This window comes from Phyllostomus discolor, chromosome 1, assembly GCF_004126475.2.
Source record: "Phyllostomus discolor isolate MPI-MPIP mPhyDis1 chromosome 1, mPhyDis1.pri.v3, whole genome shotgun sequence".
Classification (NCBI taxonomy): Eukaryota; Metazoa; Chordata; class Mammalia; order Chiroptera; family Phyllostomidae; genus Phyllostomus; species Phyllostomus discolor.
This window is the reverse complement of record NC_040903.2, coordinates 181,641,601-181,667,987: the sequence shown is the minus strand read 5'-3', so window position 1 is coordinate 181,667,987 and position 26,387 is coordinate 181,641,601. Positions and strand designations below refer to the sequence as shown.

At 39.2% G+C, this 26,387-nt stretch overlaps 1 protein-coding gene across 1 annotated transcript; it reads right to left on the bottom strand.

Annotated features, from left to right (window-relative positions):
* Window positions 1-26,387, bottom strand: CGRRF1 (cell growth regulator with ring finger domain 1). Its single transcript, XM_028506709.2, has 6 exons — window positions 26,139-26,387; window positions 14,359-14,498; window positions 7,427-7,604; window positions 7,124-7,271; window positions 1,415-1,522; window positions 1-1,188 (listed from the first exon to the last, which is right to left on the bottom strand). Exons 1-6 carry the CDS (start codon window positions 26,240-26,242, stop codon window positions 871-873), a joined length of 996 nt encoding a protein of 331 aa, XP_028362510.1. The 5' UTR covers window positions 26,243-26,387; the 3' UTR covers window positions 1-870.

The following is a 26,387-nucleotide window of genomic DNA, read 5'->3' as shown; positions in this document are numbered from 1 at the left end:
TTTACCATTCAGAAGAATATGGCGTTTATTTAGAATAAAAACACACTAGAAAAAATAGCCATTTGTTTCTTTTAGTGACTTTTCTGGCTCTAAATCCCTCCCGTTTGGGGTGGACGTGCCGTGCAGGAGGAAGTCTAAGGTGAGGCATTAAGATCTTCCCTGGGAGATCACAGTCTGTTAATCTAATCACACTTGACAGTAAATTTAATTATCCAAGAAATTTTATTATTCTTGTTTTATACACCTGCTTCCTATAAATGAGTGTCATTCAAATCTATGATACACTAAGAACAATCCAGAGCTGTATCTTGTATGTATACCTTAAGAACCTGTTTAAAAATTAACATGTGTGTATTATGTGACTATGATTATAAGGAAAATTAGAAAACAAACAGGTGGATATTTATAAAAACTGGTATTTCAGGGAAGGACATACAGTTAAAAGCCCTTTCCAACTCCTGTGTGAGCTGGGGAACATACAATTACTTTAAGAATTCAATTTTTCCCAACTGTACTGTGGACTGCGGCGAAGGAAAAACATTGAGAAATCTTCAGACTTTCACTTCCTCAAATTTTAGATGGATTGCTTTTTGGAATTTTTCTAACTGATGTTAGCTGATAAAAGGCCAAACATTTACATTCTTCTCAAGAGCTGAATGCATTTTTATGTATTAACACAGATGGTATTCCAGTGTTTACCATATGGAATAAGAAGGAATAAATTTCATCATCCAGGTACCGCACAAACAGGAAGTTAAAATAGAATTGTCACTGACAGTCAACACTGTAGATTCCACGTTATGATTGATTCCAAGAACACAAATTTCTGCATCCTCAGTGGAAATTACATCTTCAGTGGCCACGACATCTTCAAAGAGGTTTCGGCTTGTCTTTATCTGGCTCCTTGCGACTGCGAAGCGCGAAAGATTCCTGAACGAACTGCCTGCACATGGGGCAGCGCTGGAAGTGCCGCACGCAGCCGTCGCACAGGCACGTGTGCCGGCAGGGCAGCAGCACCCAGTTCACCGCCCCGTTCTGGCACACCACGCAGTCCTTGCTGCTCTCCTCGGGCGCGTCCGCCGCGCTGCCAGAGAGCCCAGCCTTCTCCAGCAAACTGTGGTCCGCGCTGTCTTCTTCAGGGGAGGAACTGCCGGGAGGAGTGGAGTTGTTTGCAGACATGAAAAGTTGCTGAGAAATCAAAGAGACAAGTTTGAAGATCATTACAAATGACAATTATTCTTTAACCCCGGGGGGGTCATAAGAGCTGCTTAGAATTTATGAGCTGGCAAATCCAACAGCAAATCACAGCTAACTTCTAAGGTAAATGACTGAAGAATATTATCCCTTTACACATGGTGAGTCTTTGAAACTGGGAACAAAAGATACAAAGATAAGACTGCAGGGTCCAACTTACCTTGAGATCATAAAATTGACCTTGAGGCAGGAGTAAATACTGATGTAATATTCTACAGGATAGTTTATAAGTTTTGTCAGGAATGTGAATTATTGACACCATGGAAATCTAAAATAAAAATTGAACACCAGTCAGTACTTAACCTCTTTATATTATTTCACATATATGTGAACATGTGTCTCCAGTAAAAATAATCAGTTGATAAACTAGAAAACTTATAATAATTTATTTAAATCGGTCACTATAGAGGAACCAGTTATTGACATATTTTTGCCAGAGTTATTTTAATTATACTTGTTTACAAATTGAATGTGATCCCCCCCAAAAAATATCATTAAGCTTTTTTTATACCTGAGTTGACTCTAAAATTCTCATATGGGAAAAAACACATAAGAATAGCTAGAAAAATAATGAAAGGAAGGCTATGAGTAGGGACTAAGCCTGGTCAGATATTAAAACAAACTACCGAGCCTTTAAAATTAAAACAGTGTGGTACTAGCACATGAACAGACAAATGAAAAACAATAAACAGTCCAGAAACAGACCCAATTATATCTACAAATATGATAAAGGTGGCATCTCAAATCGCTGGGCAAAGACAGTCTTTTTAACCAAAGTATTAGGAGAACTGAGTAGCTACCTGGAAAAACATTAGATTTATTCCTCATACTGTACACAAAAATAAACTCCAAAAGCGTGAGAGATCTAACTGTAAAAAAATAAAGCTATACAATTAGTAGAAGAAAATGTGTGCATTCCTTTTTAGTCTCAGTACAGGGAAAGACTTTCTAACTATAACTCACACTCAGAAGCAGGTAGTTGACAAATTTGACTACATAAAAATTTAAAACTTGCATGACAAAAAGCAACATAAGCAAAGTTAAGAGATATATGGCAAACTGGAATAAAATATTCACAATGTATATTACACACTAAGGGTTAATATTCCTAACTGATGAACAACTTTTTGAAATTGAAGAAAAAGTGACCAAATATCTCCTAGAAAAATGGGCAAAAGACATGAACAGACAATTCGCAAAAGATATAAACATGGTCATTAGACATATTAAAAGATGTTCAATTTTACATACATAATAAATGTAAATAAAACATTCACTAAGATACCATTTCTCATTCATCAGATTAATGAAAACTCAAAAGCTTATCAATATGCTCTGTGAAGTCATAATCATTCTCATATATTGCTGGCGGAAATGTGTAAAAAGAAAAAGAGAAGGTTCAGCTCCAGAGGCACAACCCCAACAGAAGGGAATTTGGGAATTTGGAACAGATGACATGCACTCACCCTTCAGCCATACAACCTCAACAATATTAAAACACATATGCACGGGTTGTTGTAACAAGACGATTGGTTAGTGCAGAATACTGGACACTACCTGAAGGTCCAAACACAGGAGACTGAAAAAAATGGCACCTGTACACCCTATGTACAACAGAGTGTTGTGCAGCTTAAGACAAAACCAAACTGATGTGAAGAAGATCTCTACCAACTGGTCTAGAGTGATTTCTATAAGATATTGTGAAGTACAAAAAGCAAGAACATTTACAGTATACACAGTGTGCTGCCTTCAGGGTAAAAGAGGAGGGAAAAAGAGAAATAAATACATACATACATATACAATCTTATCATTGCAATAAGAGACATAGGAAGGAAAAACCAGAAAATAATGAAAACAATGACTATGGTTAGCTACAGGGATTGGGGTCTGAGAGTGAGGGAGGGTATATAGAAAACAGCAACATCTGAGTATTCAACTTAACATAGTTTTTTTACTTTTGGGAGGACTGATTCAAGTAATTTATGAACACAGTGTTTTACTATAAACCTTCAGTTTTTGGCAGGAGATGACAGTATGAGCACAAAAATAATTAAATTCAGTAATTAAACCACTAGGAAACATATAAACAAAAAATAAATGGTAGGTCTCTTGCTTCTCAACTACCGAGGGCTGACCAGAAGGCAAAAACTAGAAAACAATCACTTTGCAACCACCATGGGAAAGACAGAATCTGGAAGGAACCCCCCGTGGGTGTTCAATACAGGGGGAAATGCTGGTCAAGAGTGGGACAGACCTGCATGCTCTTAAAGTGCCTCCCTGCAGACTGCACATGATCTGCAAAGGAAGGAAAAGGGGACAGCGGAGAAATCAGAGAAATCAGAGGGCACCGTGAGTGAGAGGTCACACTTAGTGTCACCAGGGACAGAAACGAACCTCGCCTGCCTCTGAAGGTGATGCCTGTGAGCCTGTGTCATCACCCGAGCCGGATACTGGCTGAACACGCACGGCTCCAACGTGATCGTGATGAACTGTCAGCTAAACGAAATGAGAAGTGTTCCATTTTACACACAGGATGTGTGTGCGTGGCTGTATTCTTCAAAAAATGCTAACGTCCTAAAAGATAAGGAAGAGCTACGGACGCATTCCAGATGAACATCCGTAGGCTAATGACACATGACAAATACCATGTCTGGACCAGAATCTGTGCTGGAGGGGACGCTGTGAGGACTACTGTCAGATCAACTAATCCATTAGAATACAGGTAAAGAACGCATAAAATAAATACCAGTGTTAGACTTGTAAGTTGATCATTGTGATTATGTAAGGGAACATCCCTATTTTTAAGAACTACACACTGAAATATTTAGGAGTAAAAATCATCATGCATACAACTTACATTTAAATCATTCATTAAAAACATATCTATACACACACACACATACCTACATATATGGCAAATAATGAAAATGTGCAATGTTAACAATTAACTACAGGGATCTAGGTAAAGGATATATGGGTGTTCCTTTTTCTTACTTTTGCAAATTTTTGAAACTATGGCCAAAAAAAAAGATTTTTAAAAAAACTCTACTATAGTTATAAACATACAATATTCTTTACAGCTTTATAAGGATTTATTAGTTTGGCAATGGCTTCAAAGGCTTTAATACTAAATCAATTTTGTATTAACAATTGGTAAAAGATAGTAATGTTATCACCTCATACTAACAATCTTGTCATTTGATTTAATAGTAAAAGACTCTGAAGCTACTATAATGCTAGTTATAAATAGCTGTGTAGTTGTAGGTTTATATTTTATATGGGGAAGATGTTAATAATCTAATACTAAATGAAAGTGGGTCACAAAATAGTGTATGTAATGAGTTGATCCCATTTCTGTTTAAATACTACATATATAAAGGCCTGGAAAGATACAGACAAATATTCTCAGTGGTTATCTTTGGATGATGGGATAGATGTGATTATACTTTTCCCTGTATGGCTTGTCTAGAGTTTTTAACATTATTGCTGCCATAAACATGCATGTTTGAGTAATTACAGGAAACAAACTAAGGTAATTATGTAAAAATGAAAAAAATTTTAAAGTCAAAATCTTGTAGTAACAATCCCTGCTACCTATCTACCTATGATAATGAACTAGTTTCTAACTACACTATTTAAGTGTAATTTTGTACTGTTATAATAGGAATGGGGAGTTCTGTTTTGTTTTTTAGATTGAGAGTCTCTGACTCCCAGATAAAATACTGAAAAACCACTCATGAAAAAGAATTATGAAATGCTGTTTGCTTTTAAAATTATGAACAGAGTACATTATTATAAAATATACTAAGAATATGCTTTAGTTCTGATATTTAGTCCTAATCTGAGATAAGAGATGGAGAAACAAGATTTAACAGGAAAAAGGGGGGGTGGAGGGCTGCCCATGGAAGACACAAAGGAGGACCAGGACTCAGACAAAGAACACGACTCAACGCTTGAGAGCCAGGGCCTGGGCTCCCCTAGGGGACACACCTCTCACATCTATCGCAGGGCCCTAGGGTCTTCGTTCCAGCTGGATCCGGCAGCTGGTAAGCAACTCTTTCCCTATTTATAATGCCACTGAATTGCACACTGAAAAGTGGTTAAAATGGTACACTTTATGTTATATATTTTTTACTATGCACACGCCAAATCCTGTCTAGATGGAGGAAGAAAAGTTAGAACACAAAGACCGTCAGTACCTCAAGCAGAAAGAAAGCACCAGCCCAGTGAGGGGAGGAGGAACAAAAGGGGAAGCTGGAGGAAGCTGACTGAGGGCTGACCCTTTTTGTTTAGAATGAGGGAGAAGCAGGGGAGCTCAGAAGAGATGGGCAACACAGTGGTGAGAGAAGGGCTGCCTTGTCCGGGGCGGCAGGGGTATGAAACACCAACTTGAGAGGTCTTACTTCTCTTCAGTTGAAAGGGAGGTGGGGGAGGAGCCAGAAGATCTCTCCTATGCTCTGCCTCCAGCACAGCAGCTAAGGAGTTTTGCTGTGGAGCTCTGGGAGGCTCACTACCTTTGCTTGTAGGACTTTTTTTTCACACTGATTAAGTTTATTGAGTACCTACTGTGTTTCAGGCACTGTGCTAGATTCTGAAGACACATGCTGTTGGTATGTCTTTTATTTGGGGGAGAAAAAGCTGATTTCAGTTCAATAGAACTTCAATTTGATAAGATTAAAACCCCCCAAACCTAGATAGACTTAACAGCATATGAGCAGGGTCCAGATTTCCTAGTAAGGGTCTACACCTTCCAAAACTCAATGCATGCTTGCTTTCGGGGAGATGCTCCTGTTAAAAAAAAAGGGCTGGGGGTAACAGCACAGAACCACAAAGGTTCATGGTCAAGCCCATCTCTTATTTCCTGAAAGACAGATTTTTTTCTTCAGACTCTGTTTCAGTCTTTGTAAGAAGGATATTTGCTCTAATACACAAGGTTGTTGGAAGGGATAAATAAGTTAATGTTAGTGAACGCACTTCGTATGTTACAAAGTATCTTAAAGATGTTACCATATCTTTATTAATAAACAAATCTGCATCATGCACTTTGGAAAAGTAGTAAATTGTTTACAAGGGCATTCTTGCCATGATAGGATTTCACCAGAATTTTATTTCATGTATAAGCTCCTACCATATTTAGAGGATTGTCAGGGCTCAGGTCCTCTTAAATCTCAAGATGTTTTTATCTTCCTAATAGGGAAAAACTACCAGACTAAAGAAATAATTAGCATATAAAGAGAAAAGTAATTATCACTGTGATTACTGAAAACACAGGGACCAAACACATGTAAGAGGCAGGCGCAGCAGAAACTGTGAGGGAGGCAAGGCGGCTGGAACGTGGGAAGGGAAGAGTGGACCCTGACTTGAAACGCAGCATTTCTGCTCACCGTCCTCCCATGCTCATTTATTCAGGGCTAAAAATGTTAAAAATAAAAATGCTTCCCAACAGACATTTTTATGTAGCAAATGTGAGATGATTTTAACTTAATTTGAATACAGGGGTAGGCAAAGCTATGATAATGCTAGTTGTGAGTACAGGAAAACAGAGTTTACACTTGTATTATTAACTAACGTATTATTTATTTGTACTACAACTGTAAACCTACTTGTGACCACCCTGTATAATACAGCTTTTATTTTCTAAATGTTCTAATAACCCATATGCAAAAAGCTGTAACTCTGAAGGGCTGTTACATGGATAAAAATCATATAGGTATATTTCCCAGGTATTCATCTTTTAAAAAAAAATGTGTCCGAGCCAAATGTATATTCTCAGAAATTAAAATAAAACTTTTTTTACATCACCAAATAATTAAAAAACATTATCTAAATCACTTAAAAGTAATGCTTCCAAAACTTTAAAATTACTTACAATATCATAAATTTCCCGGTCATCCTCATCAGCGAAGGTCAACAGTGCTACCAGCGGATAGCGAGATCTGGGCACCGCGCCAAAGTCTTCGATTTTGGTATCTTTTGGTAACTGGCAATATATTTCTTCTTTGCTGTCCTTTTTAATACTTTTTGAAAATGTAAAGGTAAATTGTCACTATACCCAGAAATATAATAATATACCAAAGGTGATCAACAGTAACTTAGCAACACTTTATTTTATCCATAAAAAGTCTAACATCTGCAATTTTCATGTGCTAACAGATGGAAGACAAAAGGATACAAATATTGTTCTTGATAGAGATATTCGCTATACAGAGCATCTTCCAGCGCTTGGGGAGTGCTTATTTGGAAGCAATAAATGTGCTTCTGCAGAGCCTCGTATAATTTTTGAACACTGCACCCCCAGTAGCACGTAAGGAGGCTGTCTTCTAGGCAGTCTGTTGTCAAGGTGATGCCAGCTGCAGAAAACAAACAAGAAGACAAAGAGAAGAACATTAATGTAATTTCTAATATAATTATACACAGTGAGTAGCAAAAGCTTCTCTTTGGATGTTGGCCAGGCTGCTGGCAGTTAAAGGAACTCATTAAAGGGTATGTGCTTGTAAATGAAGGAACTGTCTCTGAAACAGGAGATATAAAAACCTTAATGTCTACACAATTTTCAAGCACTACCAGTAAACTTTATTATTTATACATTTATGCTTTGAAATGACTAATTTAATTTTGGGGGTGACTTCAATGCTTTTCCCACATAGATTTTAAAAAATGAAATACAGTTCACTATTGTTAACCTGCCACTCTGATAGGTCTATAATCCTAACTGCAGCAAACAGTAGAGCTGTTTCCAAAAGTCAATACCCACAACCCTGTTACTACAAGGCAGAGAAGAGATGTCTCTGAAGTGGATACTTACCACCCACAGGTCCACACGATGATCACTAGAGTAGGAAAAATACTTGAAAGAAACTGAACGCTACTAATATAAATATACACACTGACAACATTAATATACATTCTTGACAACTTTAATGTACATTGTTGTCACACAGTTAATGTCCCATGTAATATGCAAAATATCCTGAGGAAAGAGTAGGGATTCCAAAACATGCAGGGTTTCGTAGTGATGTCTTCATTCATTTGCTTTTAGAGTAGAAAGATATTATAATTTGAGTACAGCTGACTAAGAGGATACATAAATCATTAAGTAGACAAATTACATTACCTAGTTCTACCTACTTATTTACAGCTTAATTAGGATGTATCATGTGCCACCTATGTGATTTTTCCCCCTGTTTGGGCAGTTGCAGCAATATCAAGCTCAAGAGTAGAAACATCCAGGGTCCCATCCTGCTGGCAGTGCCAGCTGCAACCTCCAGTGCTCAGTAGCAGTGGTGTACTCGGGAAACCAAAGGTAAATGTTTTTGGTCATTGTGAGGCAGGGCAGTAGCAAGCTAGGAAAATTCCTTCCAAGTAAAAGGAGGGACAATAAGATAAGATAGCTAAACAAGGTCAAGCAATTAACAGGCTGCTAATAAGTCACATGATCGTATCTTCCCTAACCAAAGACGCTTAGGAGCAGACGGTTTATACCTCTCCTCCCCAGCCAGAGAGTGAATGGCTTAAACCACCCTGGTCAGGAAGAGAGAGGACGGAGACCCGGTTGGTGCTATTAGTGCCAACCAAACCCCAGAGCGGATAAAGTCAGAAGAATGAATGATAAAAAACCCAATCAGAGCTAGGCAAATCCAAGATAAAAGTAAAGCAGTGAAGCTGACCACAGAATGATCCCAAACTCCCCTATATACTCATTTTGATGCATCAGCATATTAAAGCTCATACCTGGAAAGCTGTTGAATATTCTGTTGAGACTCTCTCCTGAGACCTTCCCTAAAATCCCCACCTTTAGAATACAAGTAGAAACCCTTAAGACAGGGGGTGTTGTATGTGCTCTTGCTTGAGCATGCCTGCGCCCACCGTTCCTCAAGCGTGTACTTTTACTCTTTGTCCTAAGCGCGAAAGGTTCCTAGGAGACTCGCACCCAGTGGAGCAGCAGGCAGTGGTGATTCATCCTGGGCTAACCCCCTGAATCTGTCTCCAAGGGCCCTGTTTTGCCCCCATGACTTCCCTTCCTGAGTCCACGCAACCCTATGTGGCTCACTTTTGTTTCAGTAACTTGTTTCCTGAGTCTGCACAGCCCAGCGTGGCCTACTGTGACTTCCTTTCCTGAGTCTAGGCAGCCCTGTGTGGGCTTGCTCCTGTGGCTGTGATCCTGGCTCTTCTGTGTGAAGCCTTCCCTTTGTTTCACCGTGCCCAGCTTTAATAAACATACTCCCCAAATCACCTGCACCCAGATCCTAAATCTTTCCTATGCAAAGTTAAGAACCCACACATTCCGGGCTGTGCCAGCGCAGACCCACCTTGGTCCTGCTCCCTTTCCAGTAACAATTGTTCCTGGCTGAACAGCCCTAGTTTCTGATTCTGGCTTTTCAAACCCACTGGTAAGTCTGTAAGCTATTCAATATCCTTTTATTGGGGTTTATATTTCTTGCTAATAGATATCTGATTAATACATTACCTATTTTTTCAAAGGTGATCAAGAGAATGTGTTGGAAGGAGATACACAAACACAAGCAGAGGATCCAGAGGATCCCAAGTATTGTACTACGTACAAATTCTCAGATTCTGAGTATGTATCACTGCAGTGACATAGAGCACTTTCTAATCAGAGTGAAGCAAAAATTTTAATTGCCAGGAACTTTGCACACATATTGACACAAATGACTCTAATCATCAGGTATTAATTCAAGAATGGAGAATTCATATGCTATTTTTTCAATTAGCTGTTAAATAGGTGAAGAAAAACAATCCATTAATACAAATTTAAAATATATATATTGAAAATCACACATACTTTTCTCTGTCACTTTAGAACCACACAACATGAGGCAAGAAAAAAAAAATGGAAGTCAATGGGAAAGCAGAAAAAATTTAAAGCATACAAAAAAAAGTGGAAAAAGAAAAAATGAATCCAGAAAATGACTGCATAATATTACTATATTACTGACACAAAATGTGTATGTATTAGGCTATTCATTGCAGCACTAGTTGTATCAGAATGCTGGACTTCACACCTAAATGTCCATCAATAGGGGATTAACTTAATAAAATATGGAATATTCTCCAATGAAAAGTACTATGAAGCTCTTAAAAAACACTGAGGCACAGCAAAATAACCTTGTATGTAGTACTGTGTACAGTACTACACTTCAGAACATACCTTAAACGGAAAATGCAAAGTGTAGAAAGGTACACAGGGTGAGTTTACAGTTGTGAGATGCAAAACAGAGTTGATTCCTGCATTGTTGTTATTGCATTATTTTCCATGCCAACAACTGTGAACCTGCTGTTTGCCTCACCCTGTAGATGGCATGCTACTGTTTCTCTCCAGGAGATTGTATCCAAATACATGTGTTTATTTACACTAAAAAAGAACAATGGAGGGATAAGCCTCAGAAAAACAACTTATAGAACATACATAATTACCAGTTCATCTGCTTTATAGAAAGAGTCAGAGCTCCAGAGATTCGGAGCTGAACAAAACTTGTTTTCAGACTTTGTATACTTGACTAAAACGGGGTGTGTCAGTGACTACTGGTAACTGGACATGAATCAGATTTCACATAATGTCTCTGATATTAATATGATAAGCAAATGAAAAAGCTAAAGGATCTATAAGACTCTGCTCTTCACAATCTTTCCTAAAATTCTCACTTACATAGACTAAGAATATATTGATTTACACTAACTGATAATAGTTCAAATACCCCTAGGCAAAATTATTCTCTCTTGAGTTTTTATCACTTTTCTGCAAAGATCCTAATACTCAATTCCCATTCTTATATTTTCTTAGTCTTGTAAAATTCAGCGCACATGTAATGACATCTTAGATCAATAACGTTAACAGAACTGGAATATAAACATAATCCAGAAAATTCAAAATTCAAATCCAGTGAAGAAGCATGGGTGTGATTTCTCTCAACCTGCCCTTACCTGCTTACCTGTAACAGCCAAATAAAGTGTAAGAAACAGTGTAAGAGACAGCCTTTCAAAAAACTGGGAAAAAAAAAGGGATTATTGTCAAATGAGTTGAGCCATTAAAAAACAGAACAATGAAGCAGAAAAGCCACAACAAACCTTCTTAGGAAAAAATCCCTGTGAGTGAAGAAGTAATATACAAAGAGACCATGCATGAGAATATAACCAGAATATTCAAAAATGAAAATTTTAGGTTATAATGAATACAGGCTCAAATTCCCCCTAAAATGTGGTGTGCCATTTTGCTAAACCTGTTTGTTTATGTTAGCTTTTACCAGGGTGAATAAGCCAAAATACAAGGAAGTTGTCTACAAAAGGACAACAGAATTCCCGAACTGAATTAATACAACTCAACTAACATGTCCTAGAAACCTACTTTTATTAAAACCTCTGCACTGGGTACATGGAAACATCATAAATCTGAATACTCGCTATATAACAACAACAAAAAAACCCCAAACCACCCAATAAACAGAACTGAATGAGTGAGACGAAAACTGCTTCTCTGGGTTGTTTTTTTTTTTTTTTCACGTAAATGAGGCCTCTAGATGTTCCCCTTCCCTCCCTTATGTGCCAGGCACCTTGGACAGAGTGAATTAAAAATAAAAACAAAAACAAAAGCCTGAATTTTAAAACGATCTATACATCAAATGAAATAACCATTTAAAATGTCAAAATTACTGCTCAGAATATTATTTCAATATTCTGGTTAGACATCTTTACACCCACTGCTGCACAGTTTAAACAAATGAATTTTATTCTGCCAACTACAATTCCCACCAAAATCCTTCTGATTTCCCCATGGAAGGCAGATAATGAATGATATGCATTGGTATTTAAAAATTAAAATACTTCAATAAGCACGCTATAAATCCACACATTTAAAACTTTTTTCATGTACTTCAGTAATGCTACTGTTGGTTAGCATCTGGTGTGCTGGGCATAGCTGGGAAGTCTTCTACTCAGTGCATATCTTTTCATTTGCTTCTGACACTTACAGGGCAGTCTGTATTTAAACTACTTCTGTCTTAAAAGCAGATTGATGGATTTCCTGACACCTTCTAGCTCACAGATGTCCTATGTTTGTTTGCTCATAATGTATCAGTTCTTAACTTTTCAGTGGCTCCAGGCTTGTGGAGTTGGGCGGTATGAAGAACCACTTTGTGCTAGTGAATTTTTTTTTCAAGACAGAGAGGAAGGGTGGGGAGCAGAGTGAGAAACACTGATTTATTGTACCACTTATTTATGCATTCAATGGTTGCTTCTTGTATGTGCCCTCACCAGGGATTGAACCTGTACCCTTGGTGTATTGGGACAATACACCAAGAAAGGACTGGTCAACCGTTAAGCACAGCAAAGGGAGAATTAACTCAGGCCTGAAAAGCGTGCAATAAGTTCTATGACTGCTGGGGGCTAGAGGTAGGGGACAGAAGTGCTAATTAGTGATCTTGGAGAGAGTCATTTCAACAGGGGGATACAAGGTCCATCTGGAAAAAGTCCGACCGTTCTCAATATGAGGACAGTTTGCACAACATCCTTGTAACCTGCAGCTAAGGAGAGAGGAGTGGAATGTCCATGTGTAAACAATGATGACTTCACTGTACTAGTCAGTGGGGGCAGTAGATGCTGTTGAGTGAGCGTGTGCACTGTGTGGATCTGGCATTCAAAATGACTAAGTGAGTACAGCAACAAATCTGCATCAAATTTTGCATTAAACTTGAAAATTCCTCTGTGGAAATGATTCAGATAATTCAGAAGGCAGTAGTTATGGGCAAGTGGTGATTGGCAGCTTCATCACAATGCACCTGCTCATGCATCACATCTTATGCAGTTTTTTGGCAAAACATCCAATCATCCAGGTGACTGAGCCCCACTATAGCCCGGATTTGGTGCCCTGAGACTTCTGGCTTTTCCCAAAACTAAAATCACCTTTGAAAGGGAAAAAATTTAAGACTGTCAAAGAGATTCAGGAAAATATGATGGGGCAGCTAATGGCAGCTGGGGGAACTGTGTGAGGTCCCAAGGTGCCTACTTTGAAGGGGACTGAAATGTCATTGTCCTATGTACAATGTGTTTTGTATCTGGTATGTTCTTTAATAAATGTCTCTATTTTTCCTGGATACTTTCTGGACAGACCTCATATAGATAAAAAATCAAACTACACTGCTTTAAGAAGTAAAAGGAAAGCAGACTGAGAGAAGAAGGTAAATGCAAACCACTTTTCAGAAGCCTGGCTGTGAAGAGAGAATGAGAAATAGGACAATAGCTAGAATAAGATGAAAAGTTGAAAAAGTTCTGTGTTGTTTGTTTCTAAATACCAGGAATGTGAGCAAGTGTAAAAGGTGATAGAGTCTCAGCCACGAAAACTTAGAGCTACAGAGCTGCATCCAGGACTACCCATGCTGTACCTTTACTGAACTGTCACAAAAGCATTTACAAGTCCAAAAGTTCAAAACTGAATTCATCACCTTTTTCCCAAAACCCACTGCTCCCCCTACATTCCTCACCCCAGTAAAGGGACCTGCCTAGGAAAGACCCGAGCAAAGAACTTGAGTCTTCCTTGACTCTTCTGTTTTACCTGTTCCCAACAGCCCCCTTCTCTTTCACTCCACAGGTTCCTAGATAGTCTTGCAAACAATTTTTTCCAAGTAGAGAAACAAACAACCACCATTTATTATTACCATCTACCAAGATAATTTTATACCAAAATACCGTAATTTCAGATTATGAGACAGCTGTTCAGAAGGTTAGCAACCTCACTGCATTTACACTACATCCATACTACATTTACACTACAACCTCACTGCATTTACACTACACCATCTTACACTGAAGACCAATGGAAATGGTTCAGTGTGTTAACAGACTTCTCTTATGAACAACCGAGATACTTATTTTTCTCAAATGTCTTTGCTTGCTAGTGGATAAGTTCCTTAGGAGCAAGGTTTGTGAATTATTAATCTTTGTATCTGAGCATTTAGTACAGCTCCTGGACAAAACAGGTGCTCAATAAATGTCTGTTAAGTATAATGAAGAGAAAGCAACAGAGAAAGAAAACTAAAAGGCTAAAAAGGGGACAGAGAAATAGAGAAAAATCTTTGCAAAACAGCTACCAACTTGTAATTGAAGCTGAAGAGGGATTAGAGATCTCTAAGCCAAAAGGATTCTTGACTTGTCTCATCTGCTTTTTGAAAACTCTTGCGTTGAACTGGGTCTCTTCTGAATTTCTCAGAATTACTGGAACATCCCAACCAAACCTGAAGAAAGGTAAAAATAAATTAATACATAATCTTAACAAATGCTGAAACTTTGTTATGTGTAGAATGTATGCTTCATTAGTTAACCATTTTAATGTAAGTATCAGAAAAGGAGATTAAGTTACTCGATTTACATTATATTAAAAAATTGATTTGGAAATAACAGAGATTAGAGTTCTCACAGAATTGCAATATATTGTTCAGTCGGCTGAATCAACATACTCTTGAAACAGAGTTCTACTGCTGACCACAAAGGAGAATGCTGGTTATAAATTGTACCTAATGTAACAGCAAAACATGACAGAATTATTAAATTGTTATAATGGTATGAAAAACAAATATATATTTAATATGAAGACCATTTGATACCATTTATAGAACAAGAGAACTTTTAAACACCAAATAAAGCTCTTCATTTATACTGCATTTCTCCTTTTAAATTTCATATAAACATGTAATAATACATACTGAACAGACTTAAGGAGGAAAATAAAAGGGACTAAATTCAGTTCTTTTTAAAAAAGTTTATTTTTTGATTTTAGAAAGAGAGACAGGGAGAGAGAGAGAAACATAATTTTGTTGTGCCACTTACTTATGCATTAAATGGTTGGCTCTTGTATGTGCCCTGACTGGGTATCAAACCAGCAACCTTAGCGTATAGGGACAACGCTCTAGCCAACTGAGCTACCTGGCCAGGGCTCACTAAATTCAATTCCTTATAAAATAAGAAGGCAGCTAAGTTTATTCAATGTAAATAAAGTAACTGAAAATAAATACATACCAGTTTACCAAGGAACTTTCGGTTAAGCTAGCAGTTAGGTGTGTATTTGTATGCACTCTTTCTCTCCAAACACTTAGTAGTAAGAAATAAAAATAAAAAGCGAAGTCAAAAAAGACCCCACTGAGCCCTGGCTGGCATGGCTCTCATTTGGTTGGATGTCCTCCCACAAAGCAAAAGTCACAGGTTCGATTCCTGATCAGGACATGTTGGGGTTATGGGCCTGGTCTCTGGCTGGGGCACATGTGAGGCAACCAATCGATGTTTCTCACATCCATGTTTCTCTCCCTTTCTTTCTCCCACCATTCCCCTCTCTTTAAATAAAATCTTAAAAAAAAAAAGACACCACTGAAATGAGTAAACAAACTGTGGTGCATTTAAACAAAGGAACAGAAGAATTCGACAATGAAAAGGAATCAATTATTGCTCTGACCACACGGATCAATCTCGGAAACAATGTGCTGTGCAGAAGAAACCTGATGCAAATGAGCACGCGCTATGATTCCACAATGTGAAATTTGAGAGCAGGCAGAAGTCATCTTGGTAGAAATAAAAAGCAGAACAATGGTTGCTTCCGGGGTGTAGAGTATAGACTGACTGTAAAGGGGCATAGGGAAACTTTCTGTGGTCAAGGTAATATTCTATGTCTTAGTAGGGTTTGAGTCATATAGATGATGTGCTGGAAAATACTTAAGATTTGTACATTACAGTATATATAAATATTACTTCAGAAGAAAAAACTATAAACAAAAACAAACACTGAACATTATGCAGTGCTTCTGGGTAAAGAGCACAAGTTACTCTGAAGTGATCAACGGCAAAGATGGACTGAGGGGTGGCTGAAAGGACGGGTGGGTCAGGACAGACATGTAACAGAGACATTATAGCAAAATGTTCATATAGAACCTAAGTGATGGGCACATGTGTGTTTACTGTATAATTCACTCACTGTACGTATGTTTGAAAAATTTAATAATAACATGTTGGGAAGAAGAGACACAGCAGGGCATAAAGACATCTTTATGAATCCGACAAGGGTAAAACATATAAAGTAACACGTAAGGCTTACATTACAATTTGATGGGTACTGAGTCTGCAGTAGGCAGTGGCAACCAAGCCTTCACACAGTAAGAGGGCCTTACAGTTGTCTACTCAAGACAAGGGCCAAGGCCAGGTTCACAATTTGAATCTAGGAGCTGGGTTAGGCCAATATCAACATGGAATAGAATTGCCACCATAAGCCCTGGTCCTTGACCAGGGAGCAGGGGGTTGTCTAGAAATCTGGGTGGAGGCAATTATAAAATGGTTAAAAAGCAAGGAGAAGAACAAAGGGAGGGGGGAAAACTTCCACTAAAATTTAGGTTACAAACTAAAATTTCAGAACAACCCAAGTAAGTCGAATGCCAAGAAAAAGCCAATAAAATTAACAAACGGAATAAAATTTCACTCTGAATTAACTTAATTTTGTAGAACGGTTGGATAAGACTGTTCTGGTTCTGACTAAAAAAGCTGAAAACTAAGCCTCTAACAGATCAAGCTATCTGCAGGCATGCTAACTGCATCCCAAAACAAAGCTCAAGAATATTTGTATGAATACAAAACATCTAACACCAGGTAAAGTTAAACTCACAATGTTTAGTGTTCAATAAAAAAATTACCAGGCATGCAAAGAAACAGAAAAATATGACCCACAATAAGAAGAGAAACTAACCAGTAGAAATAGACCCCAGAGATGATACAATACAGATACTAGAATCAGTAGACAAGGACATCAAAATAATTGTTATAACTATACTTTTTAAAAAGGATAAAGATCGAGCATTTCATACAGAGATATGAAAGATATAAAAAAAGACCCAAACCCACTGCTGAAGGTGAAAAATATAATGTTTGAGATGAAAAACATACTGAGTGGGATTAGGAGCAAATTAGACATTACAGATCAAAAGATTAGTAAATTTGGAGGCCCAGCAACAGAAATATCCAATAGGAAACACAGAAAAAAAGGCTGAATGACAAAACAGTGAGCTGAAGCACACAGTCAAGTACACACCACAGGTGTGTATCAGTCACCCCACTGGTTCTGTGTCTACCGCTCACCACTGCCCCACGGCCTTCTGAAGGGTCAGCCAGGCATGCGGAGTGGCAGGACACAAGGCCTGGCCTTCCTATCACAGCCGTGAGACAGACCCTTCCCCTTCCTTCCTTTGTCCCTTGGAATGAAGAGAACAAATGAAGAAAAACCACTCTCTACACACGCATTACATTCCCTGGCCCCTTCCTCATCATTTTAATTCTCCCTACCTTCCCCCACCTTTTTTTTCTTTACCCCCTCTGCCTGGTTCCTTATACCCACACTACCTGCAGCAAAGGCCAGAATTTAGAACTCACAGAGTTCATTTCTACTGTAGGTTCAAGTACTATATTTCAGGTACTCGTCGTGTCATACCTAAAAATTTCAACTAAAGAATTCTTCAAGATAGAGGAGCCAGAAAGTCCAAAAAGTAGGGCTTTGGGGAAATAAATGGAAGCAGCCTGTTGTGAAGATGAAATTCCTTGGTAATATGCTTTATGGTCTCCATGATATAGCTGGTTTTAATATAACAAATATTTCTTCAAATCTTTATATAAAATCAATGTTGTAGGAAAATATGCCATATCTGCTCTCTGGCTTTGCATACACTACAGAATGAAACAAATGATTTGAGATGTAAAGTGTTGCTTTTCTTCAAGCGTGGTTATCCAAGGCTGCTTGGCCCATCAAGAACTGACAAAACATACCTACTATTAAACTAAATTCACTTCTCCAGGTTTTTTATTTCTCTGCCTCATGCATAATCTTGGGTCTACATTTTTAATATTCTAAGGTCCTTGATTTAACTCATATATGACTTTTTAAATTGGTATTATGAATCTTGCTTAATCTTTGGCTTTTTTATCTCATGTAAACCTTTTACTGTGACAAATAACATACTGCAGAAAAGTACACAAAACATAGTTCAGTGAATTACAAAGTAATTGTTATTCAGATTAAAAATCAAAACACCATTCTCAGAAAAGTCTCCTCATGTCAACTCCCAAGCACTGTCCTTTCCCTCCTCCCTATACTGACTTTGGTCACTATAATTTAGTGTCTGATTTTTACATAAGGGGAAGTATGCCACGTATAGTTTTATTTCCTATTTTACATTTGCTTGAAGATTCAACCATATAGTTACACTTAGTGCATTTTTGTGGGTGTATAGTATTCTGTTGTGTAAACATACTATAATTTGCTTATTTGTTCTACTTTTAATGGACATTTATGTGGCCCTCACACTTTGGCCATTATAAAGAATGCATACATGAACACTTGCACACAAGATTCAGTGCACGTACATGCATTCGTTAGGTACACACTGGGCATGGAATTCCTCAGCCATAAGGTTGGTGCTTCTTTAACTTGAGTGGAAAATGCTTACAACTGTTCTATGTGGGTGTCAATTTACACTCCCGCCAGCAATGAATGAGCGCTCCCCTAGCTCCATGTCCTTGCCCAAACATTACCAGCCATCACGGTGGGTGTGTGGTGGTATTGCACTTGGTTTTAATCTCTGTTTCCCTGATGACTGGGGAGGCTGAGCACTTCTGATGTTTATTGCTACCTGAATGTCTTCTTTTGCAAAAGCCCTTGTCAAGTTCTTCTCTGTTTTTCTACTGGTCTGTCTTTATTTTTCTTGTTGATAGAAATTCTTTTGATTCCCAAATATGTGCCCTTTGTTGGATTTCTCTTCATCCATTCTACCTCTTGTCTTTTCAGGTTCATAATGGTATCTTTTGAAGAACAGAGTTCTTAATTTTAACGTGAAGCTATTAACCTTTTCCTTTAAGGTTAATGGTTTTGCTCTTTGGCTTTTCATTCCTGCCTTATCTGAATTATGTCCTAGCACTGCTACATTTCCCGGTTACAGTCAGACATTTCAGTATTCCTGTCGTCTTAAAGCAGTTAGCCAAGCGTGGCGAGAGTGGACAGTACTTAGACTTTGCCTTCCACACCTGACTTCACCAGCCCCATTCCCCTGACATCCTCACGCTTTGGAGGAAAAGGAGGTGTGGTGCACAGGATAGAATTCACTGTGTAATAGAGTGACATCACAGTCTGACCACACTCTTGTCCTAAACATCATGCCTAATGTACCTAAGATCATGTAAGCTCTGTTTTTGGGCAGTCAATGCACTGATGACTCAGGCTGAGCTTTCAGCTTAGTATAATCCTAAAACTTTTCACATGCCTGACCCAGCGTGAACATGCTGATTTTTGTACAAAAATCTGCAACTGTCACAATTTCAACTTGTTGGATGTGGACCAATATTTCCATCTTTAATATATTATTCAAAAGCCAGTGTGCATAAACGCTGTGGAATAAGGTTAAAAATTGGAGACTGGTTAAATAGCAATCCATACTAAGGGGTGACAAGTGATTCTGTAAAATCCTGGGAAGCAGACCCAGTGATGTGTCTCTGGCCACCATCCTTACACCTGGCCTTTCCCACATTTTTAATAAAAAACTTGAATAAAGTCATTGATGTATTCTGTATCATATCTGACATAAGAAATCAAATAGTAAAATAGAAAGTTGACCAATTTTCTTTTCAATCAATACCATCTTTATCGTTTTCCCCACTAAAAGTCATTTTGGTAACTGTTAGTAATGAAATAACAACTAAATATTTCTTAACACTCATTACTCTGTCTTTTATATAAACTGAGCCCTCCTTTTTTTCCACAAAACCAATTTTCCATTCTCTTCCCTTTGCTGTTATAATTTTATACTTTGTCCTCCTGGAGTTTTTTTATAATTGCTTATTTCCATTTCTAAATTGTTTGCTGCATTTGTTCATAATGCTTAAAGTTCCAGTATGGCAATAACCTGCAGAATTCCAATTCTGTCCACATGTTTTCATATGGCATGTACAATATCGTACCCTTCACACACTTCCTAAGCTTCTTCTCAGTAGCTGAAGCAGAACTGACCTCCTCTCCTTGTGTCTGAAATCTCATGGAGTCCCTCATGAATAAAGGTTACTCTGAGGCTGAAGTTTCCAGCTCAGCAGTAAACAATTTTTACCACCTTTTCAACCTCCAGAAAACACAGAGGCAGTTTGCAGGGCCTCCTCTCCTGCCCAATCTCCCCAAAATGGTCCCACTTGGCTAGCTGGATTCTGAGACTGGTCAGCATATAAAACCCATTCCTAAAGATATCCCTGGTATGGGAGGTGGGTCGTCTCTGAGGCAACTGCTGTGCTAATGATAATACTTTGAAAAAGTAACTCAATCTCTAAAATTCAGAACCCTTAATTACAAAGAGAAGGGTTAGAATAAGAGCTCTTATGGCCCTACTAAGGTTTGAAATGCCATTTCTACAGTTTTGGGTTTTCTTCTAAAATGTTCCAAGAAAATCCTTGCCAATGCATTATATATTTTGTACCCTAAGCACATACAAACTAAAGTCATATTTTTTTCCTAAGGAGAACTCTGTACCTCATCACCAGCCTCATCACACACAAACGACCTGACACATTTGACAAGTGAGGAGAGAAGGAGTCAAGGTCAGTGTTTCAGGTAGGGCTGGCGGAAGGCAGACTCCACATTAGTTACTTAAACATAAAGAACTGTTAAACCAAGTACTGGAGGGCTGAAAAGGCAAGAAAGGGACACACAGGTATCCCAGCATAAAGCAGTTATCACTGCTAGGGCTGGGGACACAAAGAAAAAAGTGGGGCTTATCATAAGTTAGAAACTTAGAGAAGGGATCTCTGGGAGCTAGGACCCAGACCTTTTCGGCAGGAGTTCTGGCCAGCTGGTGCTGACATCTCTGAAGGAGTGCTCTAAGGCTGGTTCTAGGTATGAGGAAAATTGTAAACTAAAATAAACTGCTACAACTTGGGCCAATTGTCACTGCTAGGGTGAAGGCCAAGGTTCCAGAAATGTAGAGCAGGAAAAGGGAGCCAACTTTTAAGAAAGAGACTGGAAGGCTGGAAGAGGAAGAGGGAACTCGAGGAGGAGGAAGACAGCAAACTAGCACAAGAGAAATGTGGTCTGCAAAGTCCCAGCCAGCCCCAGTATCCAAAAGCAGAGAACAGAAAAGCATGTTTGCAGCTGAGACAATAAATAGCCTTTGAGAAAGATCTGTAGAATGACTTGCAGTATATCCTTGTGGCAGCACTGAAGGACACAGGGACCTTCCCCAAAGGGACCTGACCTCCCCTTCAATCAGAACCTCCCTGTCTACCACCATTGGCTTCCACTAGGAAGCTGACGAAAGGTCATAACTCTCCACTGTTGTGATTCAAGTCAGGGCTTTGGCTCCAGACTTGGAATCTTCCCTTCTGTGCAGTTCATGCAGCATTTAGTAAGCCACTGTCTATTTTATTACCAGGGACATTGTAACCCATTAGCCACTGCCAAAGATCCCAGCAGACCAAAACATTTTCTGCTATGTCTTCCCCTACCCACTATGGAACATATGCCCACCTTGACTCCTGTGGTTCTGTGTTGCCACCAGACTTTAAGTCAGGAGGTCTACCCTATGGGCAGCATCTCTCACCATTGTAAATTGCCTAGGGAAGGCAGGTGCCAGGGATTCTCAAGGATGTGTCTCCTCTCAGTGCCTTCATGAAAAGTGTACCTTCTGTGCCCTCTTGAAGAATGCAATAGGGGGGTGGGTGTGCAGTCTGCATGTAAAAATTCAGTCCAATATTCCTATTTTTCTAAGCCTTCAGATTTCTTCCCCCATAGGTGAGGAAAGTTCTAGAATGTCAACCTTATGAAATATAAGGCTACCTCTGAGTCCCAGTTTCAGTCAACCAAATATGAATTTAACAATTTAGATTCAGAATTTCTTGAGAATACACCAAGATCGATAAATCTTATCTGATTGGATCTAGTGTTACCTTCTGTCCTGCTTAACCTAACCTATTACAATCTATTCTCACATATACTTCCAAAGTTCTGTGGTACAAATTAGCAAAATTTTGCAGTTCTTTTAGAGGCTATGCTATTTCTAACCAGTTCAGAATTCTGTCCCTGAGTTTCCAAGCAAAACATAATAGAGGCAGGACTTGAGTATAGACACCCTTTGCAAAGCAACTGCCCTAGGCAAGGTTATTTTGAAATCTTTAAGCAAGGGAAAGTTGGTTTTCTCATACACAGAAAGCAGGCTGCTTCAATCAACAAAGGCTCAGACTGACTTGGGGTTTTAAGGTTCTCAGCTTTGTCCAAGTCTATTCAGATGTTCTCATTCCAAGTTTCAGGGCTCCGCTTCTTTCCAATCAGTGTCCTAAAAGAGACATCTACAATGCTGTGTAATTCTAATATCAGCACAATTAAAGCTGTGTTCAATTTTTAGCTCTGTGGCGACAGGAAATAAAGTACTTTAGAACCATAGAAACTGTCTGATTCTCTAAGATTTGATCTGAGAATTAAAAGACCTGAGTTTGTCATTTTCTCTTTAACTACTCCAGTGACCTCAAAAGCAACCACCCCACCCACCCCCAGTCCTATAGTTATCATTACTGCCATAATGGCCAAGTGAGTTAACCACCTGGTCCCCCAAGGCACTTGTTTCAGAAATCGTTTTATCACAGTCACCCAAAGGTGATGAGTGATTTGATGAACTGTGATGCCATTGTATGTCATGTGTTACTAGATGAGGATTTCCCATTGGCAAGGAGCTGAAGAAATGACCAGACCACTCCTCAAACACCATCTTTGGTTCCCCCAAGGATCCTATTCTTAGTAATTTTTTTTCAAGATTTATTTATTTATTTTTAGAGAGGGAAGGGAGGGAGAAAGAGAGAGAGAGAGAGAGAGAGAGAGAGAAACATGAATGTGCGGTTGCTGGGGGCCGTGGCCTGCAACCCTGGCATGTGCCCTGGCTGGTAATCAAACCCGCGATACTTTGGTTCGCAGTCCAAGCTCAATCCACTGAGCTACGCTAGCCAGGGCCAGTAATTTCTTTATTGATATCTTTATCAGTCCAGTCAAAACCACAACCACACCAGTTATTTTAACAGAGATAATTTATTATAAAAACTGTTAACCAGATGTTAAAGAACTGAAAAGGCAAAAAGGGGACACTGAGTATCAAAGATGTAGTAACAGTAAGAAGCAACTATCTCTTCTAGGACAGGAACAGAAGAAAGAATAACTATAGCCTAGAAATTTGGAGGAAGGACCCTCATAGATCTGGGACTCAGATCTGAGGAAAGGTATTGAAATCTTTGAAAGGGTGCAATGAGGCTGGTTCTAAGAGAGTGGAAAATTATAAACTGGAAAAACTGGGACCAACTGTTAGTGTCAAAGTGAGGCACTATTGTTGTTGTAAGACAGACAAGAAAAAGAATCAGGCCCTGGCTGGTGTGGCTCAGTGGACTGAGCACCAGCCTGCGAATCAAAGGGTCAAGGGTTCAATTCCTGGTCAGGGCGCATGCCTGGGTTTCAGGCCAGGTCCCCAGTTGGGGGAATGGGAGAAGTAACTCCACATTGGTGTTTCTTTCCATGTCTTTCTCTCTCTTTTGCCCTCTGTCTAAAAGTAAATAGTTACTATATATATATACATATATATATATATAATCAAATAGGAAGCAGCAAGTCCTCTTGTTCTCCAATCTTTCACTCTTTTCCCCTATTGGCAAAGCCTCATGGGCTGCCAGCTAGCAAAGAAGAAATGTGACTTAGAGGTTCTGCCTCAGATTCACAAAGCAGAATATATAATGGTGGTATGAAGCTGAGAGACAATAGCTTAATAACCTGTAGTCAAGAAGAAGCAGGGAGTAGCTGCAGAGTCAGGGTCCCCAATTATCTAAAACTGTTAAAAAACGTATATGGCTTTTTGGTCTCCCTTCTGCACAGTACCTGGCAAATAGCAGGAGTTTAATAAATGTGAGTGGCTAGGTTCACAGAAACCACCATGTAGTTAAATAGAAATATGATACTTCTAGTTGCATGATTCTTTACTATTGCTATTGGGATTCCTATGATCAGAAGTTCTTGTTCTTTCTCCACTCCCACACAGTGCAGCTGGACAAAAACAGTGGGAACAAGCAATGGGAAAGAAACTCAGAGTGAAACTGAGGTAACAACCATGAGAGAGAAGATAGATGACCACTAGGAATTACATTTTGCAAGGTTAAAAAAAAAGGACAAGGGTGAAGAGCATAGTGGATTAATGGATTTACCTTCTGCCTGGGGTACTATTAGAAAGTTGTTTCAATGAGAGCTAGATAGTTTTCAACTCAATGAATCTGCAACCTTGGCTTAGGTTAGCAAATAAATGCTAGTAAAAGGTTATCTACATGGACAGGGCTAACCCAGATGGAGAGGATAGTTGGGTTAGGCTCAAGATGACTGGTTAGACCCAAATCAGGACGAAAGTGACTAGCGCTGACATGGTCTTGCAGCCTCAGCAATGTTTAGCCCAGAATTTAAAAAGTGCTACAATTACCTAGGCTTCCACCCTTAGAAAAGCCATACCTAAATGTAGCATCATTAAGTCTTCAAACAAGCCTTAAACCTGGCTGCGCCAGGATTTGAACGTAGACCTGTCTGATACCAAAGTCTGTCTCTTCACCACTAGAAACATGGTGTTTCTGACCACCCTTCATAGAGAGATGCTCCCGTCATTATCAATACGGCCTCCACTCATTTTCCTCTTCTCAATACTGAAGATAGGCATCTGAGATATCTAATTAGTTGGCCCTTTGGAAAGTCAAAATGTAAGGATTTAATGCAATTATCAACTACTTATTTCCCTTAATAGAGAAAAATTGTATTTCTTTAAGAGAATAACATTAACATTACAGTTATTTCAAAATCCTGAGTTAAGACTACTTCTCTCAAATGGGCAACAGCTCCCTAATTCCAATGACAAACTTTCTTGAAGGGCAATAGCAAGAAAATCTGATGGGCCAAGAATAACAAATTGTGTAAAATTGGTTTTAATCTTTTCCCACGCACAAACAAGGAATTTTATGCCCTTCTGATTCAGTGTGGGAAGCAGTGTAAAGTATTAAAACTTTGCTTAGTTCCTAAAGATGGCATATGACATCAGAAAATGATAAGGGCTTGTGTCCTTTCTTTAAAGGAATCACTTATATTGTGATCAAAGGGTATTTTTAAACTCGTTTTACACAGCCTGCTTTCTTCACTGACATGTCTCCTCTGCCCTCTGCTCATGTTGTATTCTGAAATGCCTTCTACTTTCCATTGCACACACTGTACTCCACTTATTTTTCAAAACACTCCTTCTTCAAAATGTAGCTCATGTCTTTCTTCAACAGATGGACTAGTAAAATGATTTCAACTAGCTCTATCTATAAGGCTTCTCTAAACATGATACAATGGAGTTCTGTTACAAGTGACGCTGAGGCCAAGTGCTCAGCGCAGAAGTACAACAATCAAACTTGTTTCCAGTCCATGTCCGTGCACTGTACCGCAGCTGACTGGACACACTGAGCACACAGTAGGCCTCAATCCAGGACAGAAGGCTTTTGGACAAGCACTCATTCCCAACACCAAGACCAGACACTTATTGGATGTTTTATTACCCAGAAACAAAGCTGGGTAAATAAAAATACCTCAATCCGGCACCACCCCACTTTGCCTGCAGCGACAGGGATCGTTCCTGGGCGGTTATGAGGGGCAGTGATGCAAGTGTGGTATTCACCTTGTTTTCCTCGAGGAGCCAGTAGGAGCCCTCGGCACCCAGATCCTCGACAGCCCCAGGTGCTCCATCGACGCAGCCGTCCCAGCTCACCGCGACCCTACTACCCAGCTAGCTGTCTGGCCCTCCATCCCTTGTCACTAGCTCTGGGGCACTTACCATCCCAATACCAAGCCGGCGGTCACGATGAAGCAGGTAAAGACCACCGCGATGTAAAAATGCGGTGAATACTCATACAGTGTTACTAGAAACAACGCAGCCATCAGGGTCTTCTAGGCTGAACTGGGCTCCGGCGCCTAGCCCACCTCGGCCCGCTCCACCGGGGTAAAAGCCACTACGGTGCCCCGCAGCGGACAAACTTTGTACCTCCGCACTTGCCTGCGGTCCCGATCGACTGGACGTCCGGCA